The 19,090-nt window shown below is 35.6% G+C and overlaps 1 protein-coding gene across 1 annotated transcript; it reads right to left on the bottom strand.

Moving 5' to 3' along the window:
- Positions 1–872: 872 nt before the first annotated feature.
- Positions 873–10,916, bottom strand: tmem62 (transmembrane protein 62). The gene is made up of 14 exons (XM_023272552.3): positions 10,759–10,916; positions 10,397–10,601; positions 9,945–10,056; positions 8,854–8,991; positions 8,395–8,440; positions 7,768–7,909; positions 7,431–7,555; positions 7,049–7,171; positions 6,804–6,959; positions 6,253–6,412; positions 5,789–5,987; positions 5,499–5,594; positions 5,192–5,310; positions 873–3,432 (listed from the first exon to the last, which is right to left on the bottom strand). Exons 1-14 carry the CDS (start codon positions 10,794–10,796, stop codon positions 3,112–3,114), a joined length of 1,980 nt encoding a protein of 659 aa, XP_023128320.1. The 5' UTR covers positions 10,797–10,916; the 3' UTR covers positions 873–3,111.
- Between the last annotated feature and the right edge of the window lie 8,174 nt (positions 10,917–19,090).

Consider the following 19,090-nt stretch of genomic DNA (forward strand, 5'->3'; position numbering starts at 1 on the left):
GAAAAAAAACAAGAAAAACAACATTTTGACACACAAATCTGTTATAGGTGTGGGACTTTACTCTTTGCTTTTTTAATGAGAAATCAAACCATGTGAGAAAATTTGGAGGGAAAAATCCCTATTTAATCGAGCTGTTAACAACTCAAAGACATCTAAAATATGACCTTGACTACACATTTCTTCTTGTGTGACACCAGCAACCTAAAACCCACTGGTTTAATCCTTAACAGTGCTGTCTCTTTACGCCTTTATATATAATCTATTGCGCTAAATCTTCATTTTAAAAGCAACTTGTAACTATAGATGTCAGCATTAAGTATGTTATTTTGTTATTTCTCTCTGACGTGTGGTGGAGTGGAAGCATTATATGTAAATACTCAAGAAAAGTAAAAGCCCCTTCAAAACTACTCAAGCAGCATACTTATTAGTGGTTGTACTACAGCGCTATAGTATATATACATATATGAGTATTCCTGCATTTACTATCTGGTTTAGTTTTAATAAGAGCTGATGCCTTTGCAGTTAAGCTCCCAAACCCATCCGTCTAATTATCGTTTGAGCACAAAGATAATTGGAAATGTGAGAAAAATGGCTGTGCAGGGAAATGGGGTGTCGATAAATGACTGAATATGTGCCAAGACCTAAAAATAGCAAATCTAAGGACTTTGGAAATTAAAAAAAAAAAAAAGAGCTTGAAAATGAAAAATAAATGAGCAAAATAATCAGCTCAGCGGGATGGGAAATTATAAAGCTTTCTATTTCTTTTACACCACATTTCAGCCAGTTAAGAATTTTATTTATTGACGTTATTCTTACCTCCATATTCCTGCTTTACATTATGTGAGGATGAGTGAAGACAGTCGCAGCGTATATGATTTACCGAAATGAACATTTTTATTCCACAGCACTATAAACCATTAACAAAATAAAATTGTGGTTGGCTCTAATTTCAGTCGTCACAAGAAAAATATGTGGCAGGTGTAAAATCCTCATGTACTCATTCATATGCTTCAGTGTTTGAAACTAAGGGGGGGTGCAGATTAAGTCACATGAACACCAGTACATCGCTTACAGCATTTTCCTCCTCGCTGATGCCAGTCAAATTGGTGTCCAAGTGGAGAACAATCACGTCCAGATTTATAGATCATTTATCGATTAGTGGTTATAAACTGTGCCTTGTCAAGACTTGGTGCTTTACTGTAACAAAACAAACAAACAAAAAGAAATAAAATAACAGTCCCATGCATAATTTGGTGGTGGAAGTGAAATGCAGCTCAGTTCACCCAACACTGCCTCCTTGTGGAGAGATTGCACAGCTTTGAGTGTTATTGGAGAGACAAAAAAACTCTCCAATAATAAAAGTCCATCAAGTATCTGTTTTTTTTATATGCAGAAATTATACACTTCGTAGTGCTCCTGTGCAAATGAAGAGGATTTGTCTATGCGGCGGAAGGGAAAAAAGTTATTAAACCACTGCCAGCAAGAGTGCACCTAATTTAATTTTCTCAGTGTGTAGCAGCTGTTCTAATATTAAACTACGTGTCTTATCGCAGCACTGAACAATTATTCTGCACTCAAGCTGGGTATGGTTGCAAAAAAAGAATTAAAAAAAAAACATACCAGGATCTAACTCTATTGGAAAATCCTTCCATTAAAAGACTTGATAAATGTGGGTTTTCGCCATATTTATAAACCGTTTGCTCTCTTGTGGAATCCAGGCAACCGCTACTGCCGACTAGAAAGGATTGAATTACAGTGCAAATGACACAATTTACTGCTCTTACACCTTCACAGAAAAAAAAAAGAATTAACATTCGGGACGATAAAAGACAAAACATTATTGCACACACAAATCTTGTGAAATTAACTTCCAACACAGGGAATGCGCTAATATCTTCCTAACCACACTCACCGTGGAGGTGAAGAATACCCATTTTCAGTGCTGATTTATAACATGAAGGGAGGGGGGATTAAAAAAAAATAAATCACACAATACAATCAGAATGAATAAATAAAACAGCATAGTACTGGTTGATCTCATTTCACCACAGCTAGAACACATTCATGTAGATTTTTTTTTTTGTTTGTTTTTAGCCACCACACATCTGGATTGTTTGACATGGTTTTAGTTCACTGAGCTACTATGGAGTATAAAAACATTGTCCTGAAATACTACTGGGACCAGCCTATTGTTCAAGTGCTCACATTCCTGAGAAACAAACAGCTGCTTTCTTGTAGTCGCGTTTGAAGGAGCAGGAAAAGTCAAGCCGGCTTCTCGTGTGTTTTGCTGAAAAGCTGGCGTTGAACGTTTTTTTTCCTCTTTTTTTTTTTTGATATGAATATTCCAATGTGAACATTTGTGAGTTGTTACTGGCAGTTATTTGCGATGGAATTCATTTGATTTAAAGACACTACTTCCAACTACAGTACTTGATTGATTTGTACCTTCCCTCCTTTGATTTTCTGTCATTACGAGTAGAATAAACTCAAGAATATGATCATCTCGTATCTGTAAGCCAGGGGTTAGGAATAGCTTACAGTGTGTAAAATGTGGTGTAGGCCTTTATTTCGAAGGTAAACGCTAGAATCAGTTTGGCACATCCAGCCTTCATTAGCGAGTGGTTTTCAGAGGGAAGAATAAAAGGTGAAATCTTTCTTATTCGTCCTTCGGCAGTGGTGAAGTGGCTTTTGGCCAAGGCAACACTTCCAAAAAGTGCTAAATCTCAACTTAAACCACAGCAGAATACAGCTCATATACGGTCAGCTGCAGCATACGTCGGACTCCCATAGCTCAAATCGGCTATTTACCCTTAATGTATCCAAGGTGATTTAGTTATTTTTTTACACTGTACACATTGCTATGAATATGGCCAGAAATGTGCGCGTTGGTGCTTTACAATAACATGCATATTAAGTAAACAATACTATCTAGAAACAGGATAGTGAGTGATGTACTGTGAAGTGGCTTTGGATAGAGGAGAGAAAAGAAGGAAAGAGGGCTGCTGTGTTGGGGGAAAATTGAGGCTTTCAGGGTGGAAAGAGACAGCAAAATATATCTGTGAGTCAGGCTCGAAAGAGGGGGGGGATCATGGTGGCACAGTGCAATTACTGTCAAGAGGGAGAGACGCTCTTGCTGTTGTCTCGAACGAAAGGGGCGGGGCCTGTCCAGGCGCGGTGGACCAATAGGAGGCTGAGCCCCAGCGCCCACGTGCGGACGGGAGACAGGAAAAAGGCCATGGGGCCGTAGGTCTCCAGGAGAAAGTAGCAGGAGTGGGCCTGCCAGGTGAGCAGCAGCAGCATGAAGAGGTGAACCGCCAGAGTCCGCCAGCGGCAGCCCGGCCGCAGGAACTGGGATCGGAAGGTGTTGCCGCGGCAACGGTGGTGGAGGCTCCAGCAGAGGTAAGAGGTGAGGGGCATGTTGAAGAAGAGCAGCTGGCGGAGAGGAAATCAGCGCATGGTAATGTGATTAGTGCACTTGTCAGTCCTTAAAATAAAATGAAGCAGTCATAATCGGTTTTTGGTTGAATGGGAAAACAATATAGCAAGCGGGGCAGCAAGATGTGAGGATATATTTAAATGGATTAAAATACACCTTGTGTAAAACGTATAAATAGAAGTGTCCTTTCGGGTCTGTGATCTTTTAAAATGAAGCAATGAGTGAATATGACCGCCCTAGACAGCGAGTTGAGGGAACTTTATAGACTGAAAATGTTAAAATGCTTATTTTGTAGCGAAAAATTTGAAAAATAAATGTTTTCCTCCTCAGATAGTTTGATTTGAGGGAATTTTATAGACTGAAAATGTTAAAATGGTTAGTTTTCTTAGAGGAACATCAGAAAAATAAATATTTTCCTACTCAAATAGCTTTATTTGAGGGAAGTTTATAGACTGAAAATGTTAGAATACTTAGTCTTTTAGAGGAACATCGGAACAATAAATGTTTCCTTTCATTCCAGTGTTATTTAGGGCAGAGCATTTTCCTCCTCAAAATGGGCAATTTGCAATTTTCTGTTATATCTGAGCAGCTGATTACCAAATATGTCTGTTATGCTTGAGTAACTGAAACCTCATTTAACCAAATTGTTTTAAAATTAGTTTTGATTTCTTATAATTCTGTGGCTGGTGATTTCTCATTGGTGCCGGCTAAAACCTCTTTGGAGGGTGTCAAAAACTCTTCTATGAAGGAAAAACCCTGCATCAATATAAGACAGATGCAGCGCAGATGCAAAACAGCATACAGTTGTAGACTCAGTGGAAGATGTTAAAAAAGTGTAGTTTAAAATATGATCAATATTCCAAAAAGAGACAGATAAGCCTGCAATAATTGATTTTTTGGCTGTTTTGGAGCAGCATAAACAAGCCGTGACACACAACACTGACACATCATCAGCTTTGGAGTTGATGAAGTTAACGTGTTACAACAGGTTCCTAATCACACAAAGAGAAAGTAACATTCTTTATGATTTGGGGGACTTTCTAGCCACTGGATACTGTTCTTTATCAATCTTTAGCCTTGCCTGCGACATTTATTCATCATGGGATTCAGTTAAGAATTCAGTTGATTACTTTTAAATCACTACAGTCTGGCTCCACTCTACATCTCTGAACTTTCAACCCTTTATTCTGCACCTTGACCCCTAAGATCTGAGAATCAGTTGCTGTTAAAAGACCCAGTCCAGTCTTAAAACAAAGGAGGAATATGCTTTTACTCTTTTAGAACAGCTCAGTTAATGCTTCAGGTCAAAAAGCCTTTAAAAAGCCACATGTAGAGACAATTCTATAACATTTTATTCCTTTTCTGATGCTCTGCTATTGCTGTTTTTAAATGTTGCACTGTCTTTACTAAAGCTTTATTGTCTTCCTTAAATGTTTTATTATTGCTTTGCTTATTTTAGTATTTTGTAAAGGACCCTGAAACTACAGTTTTTAACGTGCAATAAATTTTTTTGTCAATAAACCATTATCTTTATTATCATTATCAACTGGCTTCTAAGCTACCAAATGTGCGTTTATGTTCACCAGCTAGCAGCTAACTCGCCATTTCGTGCTGTGCAATTTAAAAAAAACCTTTGAGAATGGATTTACAGTTATAGCCTCCAACTGCACATGACATGCAAATCGCACGTCCCCACAGGTGCATGCACAGATGTCACACAGATGCAAATATGTCAGATAAAGTCATTTCTCTTACTTGAACGACTCCGACCACGTAAGTGAGGCTGCCTTCCAGGAAGTGTCCATCAATGAATACTCCAAAGGCGAAGCAGGCACCGCTGTGGCCGTCAATCAGCTCTCCTATAAACCACGGGCCTGTAGGAAGGAATATGATACAGAAACATGCTTAGGATTACAGAGAATTCTTGTAAAGCAAACTAGATTTATTTCACCAACATGTATTTTTTTCACTCTAATTTTACTATGCTACTATACAGACAATTCAAATCCTGCAAATAAATATATTAAGAAGTAGACTGGAGTCTTGGACTCAGTGAACCCACCTAAGGCTGTGCACAGGTTGAACAGCAGCAGAGAGTAGTAGAAGCTGTCCATTTTACTGACCAGATGGAGGGACATACATACTTGAGAGGTCAATCCTGCAGATCATAAAGAGAGACCAAAAACACAGGATCGAATACAATGCAGAAGAATTCCTATTCTTACAGTATGCCAATGCATTTGTTAATAAATCAACATGGAATCTGCACATGTTCACTGTGAACCCTTCTGTCTGCATATTATAGAGTGTTTCCTGTAAGAGAAATGACAGTGGGGTGATAAGACAGCTCACCTCTGCCAGATGGAACACTCAGGAACCTGAAGGCCAGGAGCACACCGACATTCAGCAGCATCATAAATATGAACGCCACTCGACCCAGGATGTAGTGGTCTGTGAGGAGGATGAAGGACTGAAAGAAGCCAAAGCTGGGAGTCAGATCGTCTTCCAGAGTAAAGTGCTGCTCCTTCACTGACGACCGGCCTGCCGAGTCCTGACTCGCACACAAAAAGGTAAAGGAGGCAGAAAATTTGTTAATTTTCTACGTCTAAATAAGAGTTACATTAAAATCTGTTTAACAGCACAACAGACCCCAACTGTTTCCAAGCTACAGTCCCCAGATGGCGAAATCTAATAAAGCTATTCATAATTCAGCTCTGGCAAACAAATCTACCAAACTTAATCAAGACTAATGAAATATTTAGAAGTCTCAGAACACTTTTGACTTTAAGTGGAAGATAAATGAACGCTGCGCCGACCTCCACTTTAACTCTGATTGTGTGCAGTCCGGTGAGGTAAAGAGACGGATCCCATAGCAGAACATAGAGCGGGCCTCCAGCAGAGTGGCCCTTCCCCACAGGTTCCCCGTCTACGCTCACGTGCACCGCAGTGATCGGGGCCTCAGAGAAGGCCAAGATCCTTAGGAAAAATTTAAAAAAGAACGCTTAAATATTGGAAATCGGGGAAAAAAAAGCAATTTAAAAAAAAATAAAATTAATTTTAGAGCTCTAGATTTGCATTAAAATACATGAAGCCATAAACAGTAACATATCCAGGATCTACCAAATGACTTTGAAATAAGGTTTCAACAGCGTATCCGCTCGTAGTTATCATCCAGACAACAAAACAGAAAGCATAATCTACACAGACATAACTATATTTTACATAAACACTGATGTAATGACCTACATTGCAGGCTGGCTGTACTGTCAGAGGGAGTTGTAAATGTGTGTACAGTTCATCAGACAAACAAAGCCTCGTAAATCATGTGCAGTGGCGCCAGTAAGTAGGTTTATGGTTCAACACACACCTGATGTGCGTCGATCTCCGTATCCGACCCAGCGGCTCCCGCCCCGGGTGCAGATACTGAGCGTCTTTGGGGTTCGTGATGAGCACTGCGGGCCACTGCTCAAATTTCAGGTCAGAGAAACTCAGCAGGTCATGGTCAAAGGCCAGGACTCTGTACCTGCAGACAGATGTGAGAAGACGGCACTGAGCAACAAGAGAAATGGTTAAAAAACATTAAAGGTAGAGGTGTTTTGGGATCGTACACACCTGCGGTTGTCCATCCAGTCGCCCAGCTCCAGTTCCAGGGTTCCTTGGGGATGCCGGCTGTGGAGGACGGGCATCAGGCCTCCCAGTGTGTGCAGGTGGCCGCACAGATACGCAACTGCAGACCTTTACACGCAAAGTACAAACGCATAAAACATAGCTACAACATCAAGATATATGTGTAAATATTTCAAATATTCCAAGCATCACAACTTTCACTTGCATGATATTAAAACCAGCTTCCTGTTAAATAGTTTGTGACAAAGGTTTAGCTTGCATGTAAAAGGAGTGGGCTGCTGAATGTGTGCATCATGACTGGAAGGAAAAACACACATTTCCTCTATTTGGTTTCCAAAAACTGGTTTAATATTCAGCACTTTCTTACCTCATTATGTCCCGAACTCCTGGTGAAGGGGAGACGACGGTGGAGGTTGTGTAATGGCCAAACCAGATCGACTGGTTGCTTTTTAGACTCTCAGCTCTGAACGTGTCCAGCAAGTCCATCTGAGTCTGTCACATATGGAGAGAAAAACATTGTGTTAACTACAGTATATGCTCCGTACGTGACTAGTTATTTCTTCATAGACACAAAACAACATTGTGAAGCAATGTTTTCTTTTAGGAATACTGATTTACTATTTGTTAATTCAGTGACCAAATTTTTTGACAGAAGAATGTGTCTTTAACTCATCAAAGTGTATAAAAGGAGTGAGCAAATTTACCTGGTTGAGAATACCAAAAAAGTTGTACGGCCTCTTTGGTCCTGGCGTCAGGGTTGCATCCACACAGACGAAGGAATAGTTCCCAAAGGGGGTTTTGTGAACATAGTGGAAGGAGCCCACTTTTTGATTAGCTGAATATTTCCTGGACAAAATTAAGAAAAGTCAACATAAGCAGCAAGATAGAATACAGTAGTCTGGGCTGGAGCCAGCAGCTCCAATCCCAATAGAGCCCCGAGAAAATTTAATGCAATTTAAATACATAAATTAGCCTTGCGCAGGAGACAGACTTTGTCTCGCCGAGGATAACCACAACATTAGGAATATTAGGGAGATAAAACATCAGTCAGCATTAACGGGGGCAGCAACGTAACTTCAAAAAAGTGTCGAAACACGACAGAGTCAGTCTGTTCGTGTACATCCTGCTTCTATTTTGGTGCTCAGGAAGCTCAGACAGGTTGGATTATTGTCAACAAATAAGACTGCAACTACTCATGTTTCAGGGGCATTGAAGTCTCAACGTACTTTGATCAACTTTATGCTCCCTTTGCAGCTGTTAGACATGCAGGAGGAGACTCTGGCTGAATGTAAAACAGGCATTTACTGTCACACCGATCATATCGTACTGACCTGTAATAATTGTTGATGCTGTCCAGTGAAATAATATTGAAAGCATCTGTTAGAGAAGAAAAAAACTGTCAGTCTGAGCAGTGTACAAGCTACAAAAGAGGTCATAGATAAACTCAGGAATCAGATTCTCTCATGTTACAGGAAGATATCGAACAAAATCCGTTGTTACGATAAACTGACAGGACACACATCAACAACTGAGATCGAAACTGCAGCTCCAATAACTAGCTCTCCCTTTTTTTTGACAGACACAAAGCAATGATATCTTGTTTCCCATCCAGTCGCCTGTGATCCAATAACAGAGAAAGCAGTGAAGAGGAGGGGCAGGGTGACTTCCTGTGTGATGCTAAAGTGCTCCAAGGGTTCCTCAGAAGAATCTCAGCTGTGCTGCACACTCACTACACCGGAATGAATCTGGAAAGAACATTAAGGCTAATAGAAATTGGTGCGGTCAATCACCATGATTTCCACGGATGTCAATCCACCGGGTGCGCTCCATCACTCGGGACCTCTTGAGGATGTTGTGGTAGGCCTGCCACTCCACCTCATGCTGGAGGGAGCCCACCTTACTCTCTGTTTTGGCATCTGTCAGATCCCCTGTGGTCAAGGAAAACAGGACAACAAATAAGGCATCTCAGATTTAGAGGCACAACCACTAACAAACTACTAGATCAATCAAGTAGTATTCTGATTATCAATTTTTAAGGTTAGAAAAAGCTAAAAATGGTCAGATTTCAGCCTCTCATATTTGAGTATTTTCTGGTTTCTATCATCTTCTGTGACAGTAAACTGAACATCTTTTGGTTGTTGACAAAACAAGATCTTTAAAGACGTCACCTTAGATTTTGGGCAACACTGAGGGTCATTTTTTTCTACAATTGTATGCATTTTATAGCTCAAACAACTAATCAAGAAAATAATAACAGGTAAATCGACAATGGAAAAAATCAGAACATTCATCCCTTCTCAGGGTTGTGGAGAAAACAAGACCTCTAAAGACATCACCTTGGATTTTGGGTGACACTGATGGACATTTTTCACAATTTTATAACTCAAACAACCAATCAAGACAATAATAACAGATTAATCGATAATGAAAATTATCATGACACTCATCCCTTCTCTGGGTTGTGGACAAAACAAGACCTATAAAGACATGTTGGATTTTGGGTAACACTGATGGCCATTTTTTACAATTTTATTACAATTTACAACCTAAATAGCTAACCAATTGATCATGGAAACAATAAAAGATTAATGGAAGATGAAAATAATCCTGACTTGCAGCCCTTCTCTGGGTTCTGGACAAAACAAGACCTTCAAAGATGTCATCTTAGATTTTGGGTGACACTGATGGACATTTTTCACAATTTAATGCATTTTGTGGCCCAATCAACAAAGACAAATTGGCTGTTAAAATAATCATGATTTACATTCCTGCTCAAAATAAAGCACCATTTTTGCACTGTATTAACATGAATCACACCCATGCAGCCTTGTTACAACATAAAGGCTTGTCTAATCACTAATCAGAAGTAAAAGCACTGTACCTGTTGCAAGCACTAGAGCTGGTTTGATCACTTCAATGGTGTCGGTGCAGAACTTTTCAAAATCTGGAATCCGCCTTGGGTCATGAAATCGACTTATGTGAATGTCAGACACCTTGAATCACACACAAAAATGAGATTAAAAGGAGATTTTAAATGATATTGGATGAGGGTTGTGTGTGACATTTTGCCTCTGCAGGTTGTACAACACTAGAGGACAAAGTCTCATCAGAACTTGCTGTGACACACTTCTGTGGTCAGTGACTCCTCTCAGTCAATCATTCAGAGGGAGTTCAGTGGGTGAAGCAGAGCAGCTAGCTTCATAATACAACACTGTGGAGCTGTACAGAGTGCTAAATGTGAATAAAAATGGGAATAACAGCTGGATTTAGATGGTGGTGGATGCCCTGCAGGACCAAACCAAGCTAGCTAGCATGACAGAACAGCAAACCCACCTGTATAAACCAGAATATATTGTCCAACTCGCCGCCGGGAAATGGTGGAGAACTCCCCGCAGATCCATCTCCATCCCCGGCAGGCGGCTGCTGAACGCTCCGTTTGGGGTGCCAAGCCGTGTCATAGCTGTCCAGCACCCAGGAGGTGATGCACGCCAGGGCCAGTCCGAGGATAACCAGTGCACCGAACAGCTTCAGCATCCTCCTGTAGTGGCGAGAAAGGGGGCTAGCTGCCGCCGTGTGTCCCGCACAGAAAAAAAGCTAGCTACTGGTGGAAACAGCTAAGGGCACGAATCACACTAACATTGACTACAGATATCAAAGGACCATGGAGCTACATGGCTAAGAGCTAAGGCTCAGACCGTCTCTGTCGCTGACATCGCGGCCACAGGGGATGCATGGAGGTGCGCGGTTCATTCACGGCTCCGTTGGGCTGCCTTCCGAGGCGGAGGAGGAGGAGGTGGAAGCTCGGCAGGTTAGCCAGCAGCTAGCTTCCCTACCAGCAGCCAGCACAGCACTGACTGGTTGGAAGGGGAAACGTCAGCAGAGAAGGAAGAGAGAGTGAGAGGAGTAAGAGCTCCCACTCCGACATGGTTTCTGAGCACCGCAGTCACAACACACCTGCCATCGCGAGGACTTCCGGGAATACCGAAAACAAAACAGGTGCGATTGTTTTTAAAATATTATTTTTAAACAGGCAGAACTGCAGCTTTTAAAATAATGTTTAATATCCATTATCTATCTATACACCAATTAATCCTAGTGTTTAATATAATATAATATAATATAATATAATATAATATAATATAATATAATATAATATAATATAATATAATATAATATAATATAATATAATATAATATAATATAATATAATATAATATAATATAATATAATATAATATGACATAACATATTATAATATAATATAATATAATATAATATAATATAATATAATATAATATAATATAATATAATATAATATAATATAATATAATATAATATAATATAATATAATATAATATAATATAATATAATATAATATATAAATTGACTCAATAGACAATCAAACCTGCAATTTCTGTTCCATATCTTGTTTACTTTTAGCCTTCTATCTATCTATCTATCTATCTATCTATCTATCTATCTATCTATCTATCTATCTATCTATCTATCTATCTATCTATCTATCTATCTATCTATCTATCTATCTATCTATCTATCTATCTATCTATCTATCTATCTATCTATCTATCTATCTATCTATAAAAATTGTGTGTTTTTATTCTTATTGTTTTGGTCTGGAACATATGCACAATTCACTGCACATTATGCTATGTATAATTGTATTTGTGATAAATAAAGGTCTTGAATCTTGAATCGATAATATAATATGTAATGTATGTAATATGTATAATAAATGAATTTAAACATTTACTTATCTTTGTGACTTTCTACCTTATTCTAAAATGAGCAGAACTGCAATTTTTTTAAAAAAATACTTTTTTTATACTTCTACATTTTTATACTACACTATAATATATTATGAATTGCTATATATTAATCAGAATAATTAACTCATTTTATATAGACATCATGCACCATACAAGTCACATTTTATTAGATTTGTGTTTTCAAGTATCAATTTAAAATGAGCAGAGTTGCATTTTTTATACTATACTCTAAATTTGTATATATTGATCAGATTAATTAGCTTGTGTAGACTGAAACAGAGTAACTACATTGCAATCTTGCATTTTCTCTGCCATTAGAGCTATATAATAATATTTGTCTAAATCATACAAAGACAGAAACTTAAGTAAATATAATATAATATAATATAATATAATATAATATAATATAATATAATATAATATAATATAATATAATATAATATAATATGACATAACATATTATAATATAATATAATATAATATAATATAATATAATATAATATAATATAATATAATATAATATAATATAATATAATATAATATAATATAATATAATATAATATAATATAATATAATATAATATAATATAATATAATATAATATAATATATAAATTGACTCAATAGACAATCAAACCTGCAAATTCTGTTCCATATCTTGTTTACTTTTAGCCTTCTATCTATCTATCTATCTATCTATCTATCTATCTATCTATCTATCTATCTATCTATCTATCTATCTATCTATCTATCTATCTATCTATCTATCTATCTATCTATCTATCTATCTATCTGTCTGTCTGTCTGTCTGTCTGTCTGTCTGTCTATCTATCTATCTATCTATCTATCTATCTATCTATCTATCTATCTATCTATCTATCTATCTATCTATCTATCTATCTATCTATCTATCTATCTATCTATCTATCTATCTATCTATCTATAAAAATTGTGTGTTTTTATTCTTATTGTTTTGGTCTGGAACATATGCACAATTCACTGCACATTATGCTATGTATAATTGTATTTGTGATAAATAAAGGTCTTGAATCTTGAATCGATAATATAATATGTAATGTATGTAATATGTATAATAAATGAATTTAAACATTTACTTATCTTTGTGACTTTCTACCTTATTCTAAAATGAGCAGAACTGCAATTTAAAAAAAAAATACTTTTTTTATACTTCTACATTTTTATACTACACTATAATATATTATGAATTGCTATATATTATTCAGAATAATTAACTCATTTTATATAGACATCATGCACCATACAAGTCACATTTTATTAGATTTGTGTTTTCAAGTATCAATTTAAAATGAGCAGAGTTGCATTTTTTATACTATACTCTAAATTTGTATATATTGATCAGATTAATTAGCTTGTGTAGACTGAAACAGAGTAACTACATTGCAATCTTGCATTTTCTCTGCCATTAGAGCTATATAATAATATTTGTCTAAATCATACAAAGACAGAAACTTAAGTAAATATAATATAATATAATATAATATAATATAATATAATATAATATAATATAATATAATATAATATAATATAATATAATATAATATAATATAATATAATATAATATAATATAATATGACATAACATATTATAATATAATATAATATAATATAATATAATATAATATAATATAATATAATATAATATAATATAATATAATATAATATAATATAATATATAAATTGACTCAATAGACAATCAAACCTGCAAATTCTGTTCCATATCTTGTTTACTTTTAGCCTTCTATCTATCTATCTATCTATCTATCTATCTATCTATCTATCTATCTATCTATCTATCTATCTATCTATCTATCTATCTATCTATCTATCTATCTATCTATCTATCTATCTATCTATCTATCTATCTATCTATCTATCTATCTATCTATCTATCTATAAAAATTGTGTGTTTTTATTCTTATTGTTTTGGTCTGGAACATATGCACAATTCACTGCACATTATGCTATGTATAATTGTATTTGTGATAAATAAAGGTCTTGAATCTTGAATCGATAATATAATATGTAATGTATGTAATATGTATAATAAATGAATTTAAACATTTACTTATCTTTGTGACTTTCTACCTTATTCTAAAATGAGCAGAACTGCAATTTAAAAAAAAAATACTTTTTTTATACTTCTACATTTTTATACTACACTATAATATATTATGAATTGCTATATATTAATCAGAATAATTAACTCATTTTATATAGACATCATGCACCATACAAGTCACATTTTATTAGATTTGTGTTTTCAAGTATCAATTTAAAATGAGCAGAGTTGCATTTTTTATACTATACTCTAAATTTGTATATATTGATCAGATTAATTAGCTTGTGTAGACTGAAACAGAGTAACTACATTGCAATCTTGCATTTTCTCTGCCATTAGAGCTATATAATAATATTTGTCTAAATCATACAAAGACAGAAACTTAAGTAAATATAATATAATATAATATAATATAATATAATATAATATAATATAATATAATATAATATAATATAATATAATATAATATAATATAATATAATATAATATAATATAATATAATATAATATAATATAATATAATATATTTATTAGAATTAGCTTAAGCCGCATTTCTCAGCTTTGTGTTTTTCCATTTCATTTTAAATCCGGCAGTACTACAGATTTTATGCTATAATATGACATAAATTGCTATATATTATGCACCTCTTTGTACAGACACATTCTACTATGAGCATAACTGTGGTAGACTATACTAGAATATGTCATAAATTGATAAACAACAATTACAGTAATTAGCTTATTTGTTTACATTGAAATAGAATAACTACACTGTAAGCTTGCAGTTTCTCTGTAGATGGAGCTATACAGCAATATTCTTCCACAGGCTACAGAGACAACAAAATAAATAAAGATTACAGGTATACTACATAAATTATGCAAATATAAATTGTTATAAATGAATTCAAATAATTAGCTCATTTGATGTAAACATTATACAGCATGAATTATGGATCACTTTGATACAAGTGACTAAAATGATATATTTGTCCTCATACAAGCTACATCTTCTTAGCTTTGTGGTTTTCAGTATTATTTTGCAGTTTTTCTCAGTCACTTTGGTTGCTTTCTCGAATCATCCTTTACATTTGCAAAACAGTAAGTGCATTTCTCAAAACAATTCATACAAATAGCAAAACACCATGGAATACTTGCAAACGCCAGTCTCTTGCTCAAAATCCTTAGTTCATCTCTCAGAAGTAAATATCTGTGTCAATGAACTTGTCAGTGCCATCAGAATGACAAGTCCTTGTGTCATTGTGTGGCTAAGACAGTCAAATTCATGTCATGTTGTCATTATAACAGTGTACTCTGGAGGGATGTTCTGATGTAAACTACGGCTAAAGTTGATGAAAATTATTGCAAATTATGAGTTACACCTTAGTATATGTGGGAGATCGATTGCAAGAGACTGGACAAGATTTACATTTACGCTTTTACTGTTTGTACCGTAATTGGTCGACAGACCATGTCATTGTGGTACAGAGAGGAAAAGACAGCAATGCATAGCACAAAGAAAAAAACAAAAGTAGAAATGTGAACATAGAACAATCGCCTTAGTATCTACCTCTTCCTTAGTTTTGCCTCCCAACTCCTCCGCCAGTCAGCCTCACTCCTCTTCCTTTTCTTCTCTCTGGCTGTTGACCACGTACAATTCCTTGTCCTTCCATTCTTGGACATTCTAACATTATGTTGTGCTCCAGCTATTTATATACTTGCCAGCTGATGGTTCATGAGATTTCAGAAAACTCTAACCCTTCACACATTTCCCTTTGTTAGAGAAAATCAAGATTCACTTGGGAGCAATTTACCAATGCAGGACTGATTTAGAAAAAAAGTCTAATAGAAATGTGTAGAAACATCCTTGACATATATTCTGTCCCTCCATTTTTAGTGTATACTTTCTATTTTATTCTCTAAGTCAGTTTACTTCAGAAGCTTTTGTAGTTTTTTATTTGTCCAGTAGATGTCGACATTGCCACTAGGCTTACAGCCCCTTCTTTGGTGGTATTAGTATAGTGCGACACTGCCCCCTAGTGGCTGCCCACTGTAAGCAGCAGGCAAATTGGTTATAACGGCAGAAAGAGAAAAGACCTCAGAGGTGAAACAGGCCACACATCTCCTTGCCCAAAACATCGTTGAGGAGCTTGATAAATCATAATCTGTAAGTTTATACATAAGATAACATTGTTTTGTACATGTTTTAGGTACTTTTGTGTACTTTTTGATAACTTTTATAAGCTAAAAGAAAAACGTTTTTTATGCTAGCCTTTTCTGTTAGCCTCATGTTAGCCTCTTCACTGCAAGCTAGCATACTGCTTACAATTGTTGAAAGCTTCATATTTTCTGTGTTATTAAGACACATTTTGTGTATGTTGTACAGTTTTACTGTTTACGTGTTGAAGTATGAACTTCAGTAAAGACAAAGAAGCAAAGAAGTATATGTGTGCTGTCATTGCTGGAGCCATCTTTACACAAGTTTAGCTCGCTGCCTAGGTTACAAGTCCCTACACTTGACTGAGGGCAGAAGAACATATTATGACAACTTGTTCAGCCATTTTGCATGTAACGTCTTATGCGATGAACTAATGTCTAAATGTTGTGAGGGGTGAGACTATTCAACAGAGACCCACATAACACGTTTTGATCGACATGACATAAGCAGTTGATAATGTAGGAAACAGCAGAGAATTGTACAGAATCATTTGCATGGATGTTCCAAAGCATTTACAGCTTGTTCAAAGAAATGAAAAACTGCTTTTTGATGTGCACAAGTGACACAATGATGTGAAGATTGAACAAGTTGTTTAGAGAATTTCAATTCTGATCTGAGAAATGTACCAAAGCGACTGAGAAAAACTATAAAATGAGCAGAATTGCAGTTTTCTTACTGTAATTTATCAAATTATTCTATATTAATATATATCAACACAAAAACAATTATCACATTTGATGCTGCACTCAAAGTGCAGTAATGTGCTGCACAGAGGTTGCATAGATTTATAGCTAATTGTACTGTAATGTTGCAGTTTCTCTGCAGATGGAGCTCTACAACAATATTCTTCTACAGACTACAGAGACAACAATATATATAAAGATTATACTATATAAACTATCATCTCTTTAAGCAGATGCAAGTGACAAAAAAGATGATTATGTCTTATAAATGCCACATTTTAGTTTTTTGTTTTTCCACTATCATATTCAAATGAGCAGAATTGCAGTTTCTATATTACAATATATTATAAATTGTTCTATTTTAATTAGAATTGTTATCTCATTTGATGTTGCCCTCAAAGTACAGAATTGTGTTAGACATATGGTTAGTGACATGTAAGGCAGCAAGGCCTTTCAAAGTGAAGTAACAACAAATCAAATCTCAACATTGAGACAAGAGACAAAAGACACAGACAATTTGACAGGATTTTAAAAGAGTGAAATATGAAGATGATTTTAAGAGATTATTAAAACTGCAATTTCAGGCATTAGTGCCCCAAATGTAATTTAATAATAGCCATGGAAAGCAGGAAATTGTTTCCACACAGAATATGTGGGTCCACAGAAATTTTAGATAATCTGTGTTTTTGTATGCACTGAATGTACACCTTTAAAAACCATTCTGCACTTATTCACTCTGTTATATTGCCAGCATATTGTTGTGTATGGTAGAGTAATGTGCTGTGCAGAGTTTGTACAGATTAAATGTACTGCAATCTTGCAGTTTCTCTGCAGATGGAGCTATACAACAATATTCTTCTACAATCTGCACAGCCAGACATGTAAATAAACATGCTACATGAATTATGCTCCTCTTTACAAACACAAGCAACTGAAATGATATTTGTGTTTTCATGCAGGCCACATTTTCCTAGATTTTTTGGTTATGAACATTTTTCAGCCAAATAATATAACAGCAAAATTCCATCTTACCTTACATTACATAAAAACATATGACCAGACCATTTTACTTATTTTTGATACCAGCCATCTCCACCCCAACACCTCCTGCTATCCACATTCCCCTCATCCTCACTCTCACCCCGACCAGTAGAGGTAGACGGCCCCCTTCCCTGAGCCTGGTTCTGCTGGAAGTTTTCCCCTCTCCCTATTCTAGGGGGTTTTTTTGTTCCTTCCCACTGTCGCTCATAGGGAATCCAAAGGCATCTTTGGAATGTTGGGTTTTTCTTTTCTCTGTTTATAAATACACAAGGTCTGTACCTTACTATGCTAACCGCTATGAGACGACATATGTTGTGAATCTGTGCTACATAAATAAAAATGAATTGAAATGAATTGATAATTTAAATGCATGTTGCACCTAATACTTTTGACTTTAAGGTAAAATCTGCATATGGAGATGTTACTTTTCCAGGATTTTTATAGTGATGTATTGCTAACATATCTCCATATTTCTTCTACCACTGTATACCAATGAAAAAGTGAATGAATGTGTTGGCCTATGTATTACAAATTTGGACTATACCATTAAATTTGTCCAAATCTGTTCACTGTGCATCGAAACTATTTTAATATCTGTAACTAAAACCATTGTGTTTGAGATAACATTGTTTTCAAAGCCACTGAGTACTTATCTACTGCACTTTGACTTGCTTATCTTCTATTTGAGTATTTTTATTTTGCTTCCTTCACTGTCCTGAATATTCTGCTGTATTTGTTTCAACATTAAGAGTTACTTGTTTCTTTGCAGTTTAGGATTTGACACAAAAACATTTGATGTAAAATGTGATGCATTGCTTCGCATTAAACTACCCCAAAATACACAAGGAAGTAATTTTCCAGTTTTCATAGCATATGTAGCTTTGACCTCTTCAGATTGTTTATAGCTCCGATACGTAACAAGGAGCACTGAGCAACAGTTCTAGCAAGATTTATTAATTATTCATATAGCACCGAGCCACTTAGCTCACTCACTTTACTTACAAGCAGTGGTGTTTGGTTCTTTTATGATACATGTTCTTCCTTAATGATATTTTCATTCTACTGTCTACTTTGTGTGTAGAGTTGGACTGGCAATAAAGCTGTGAACTTGAGTAGTCACATGATACACCAGATTATTTATGTATCAAAGTGTTCTTATATTTAAAATGAAACTGCCACAGATATCCTTTTGGCAGCTGACCACTA

Source organism: Amphiprion ocellaris, chromosome 20 (genome assembly GCF_022539595.1).
Source record: "Amphiprion ocellaris isolate individual 3 ecotype Okinawa chromosome 20, ASM2253959v1, whole genome shotgun sequence".
Taxonomy (NCBI): domain Eukaryota; kingdom Metazoa; phylum Chordata; class Actinopteri; family Pomacentridae; genus Amphiprion; species Amphiprion ocellaris.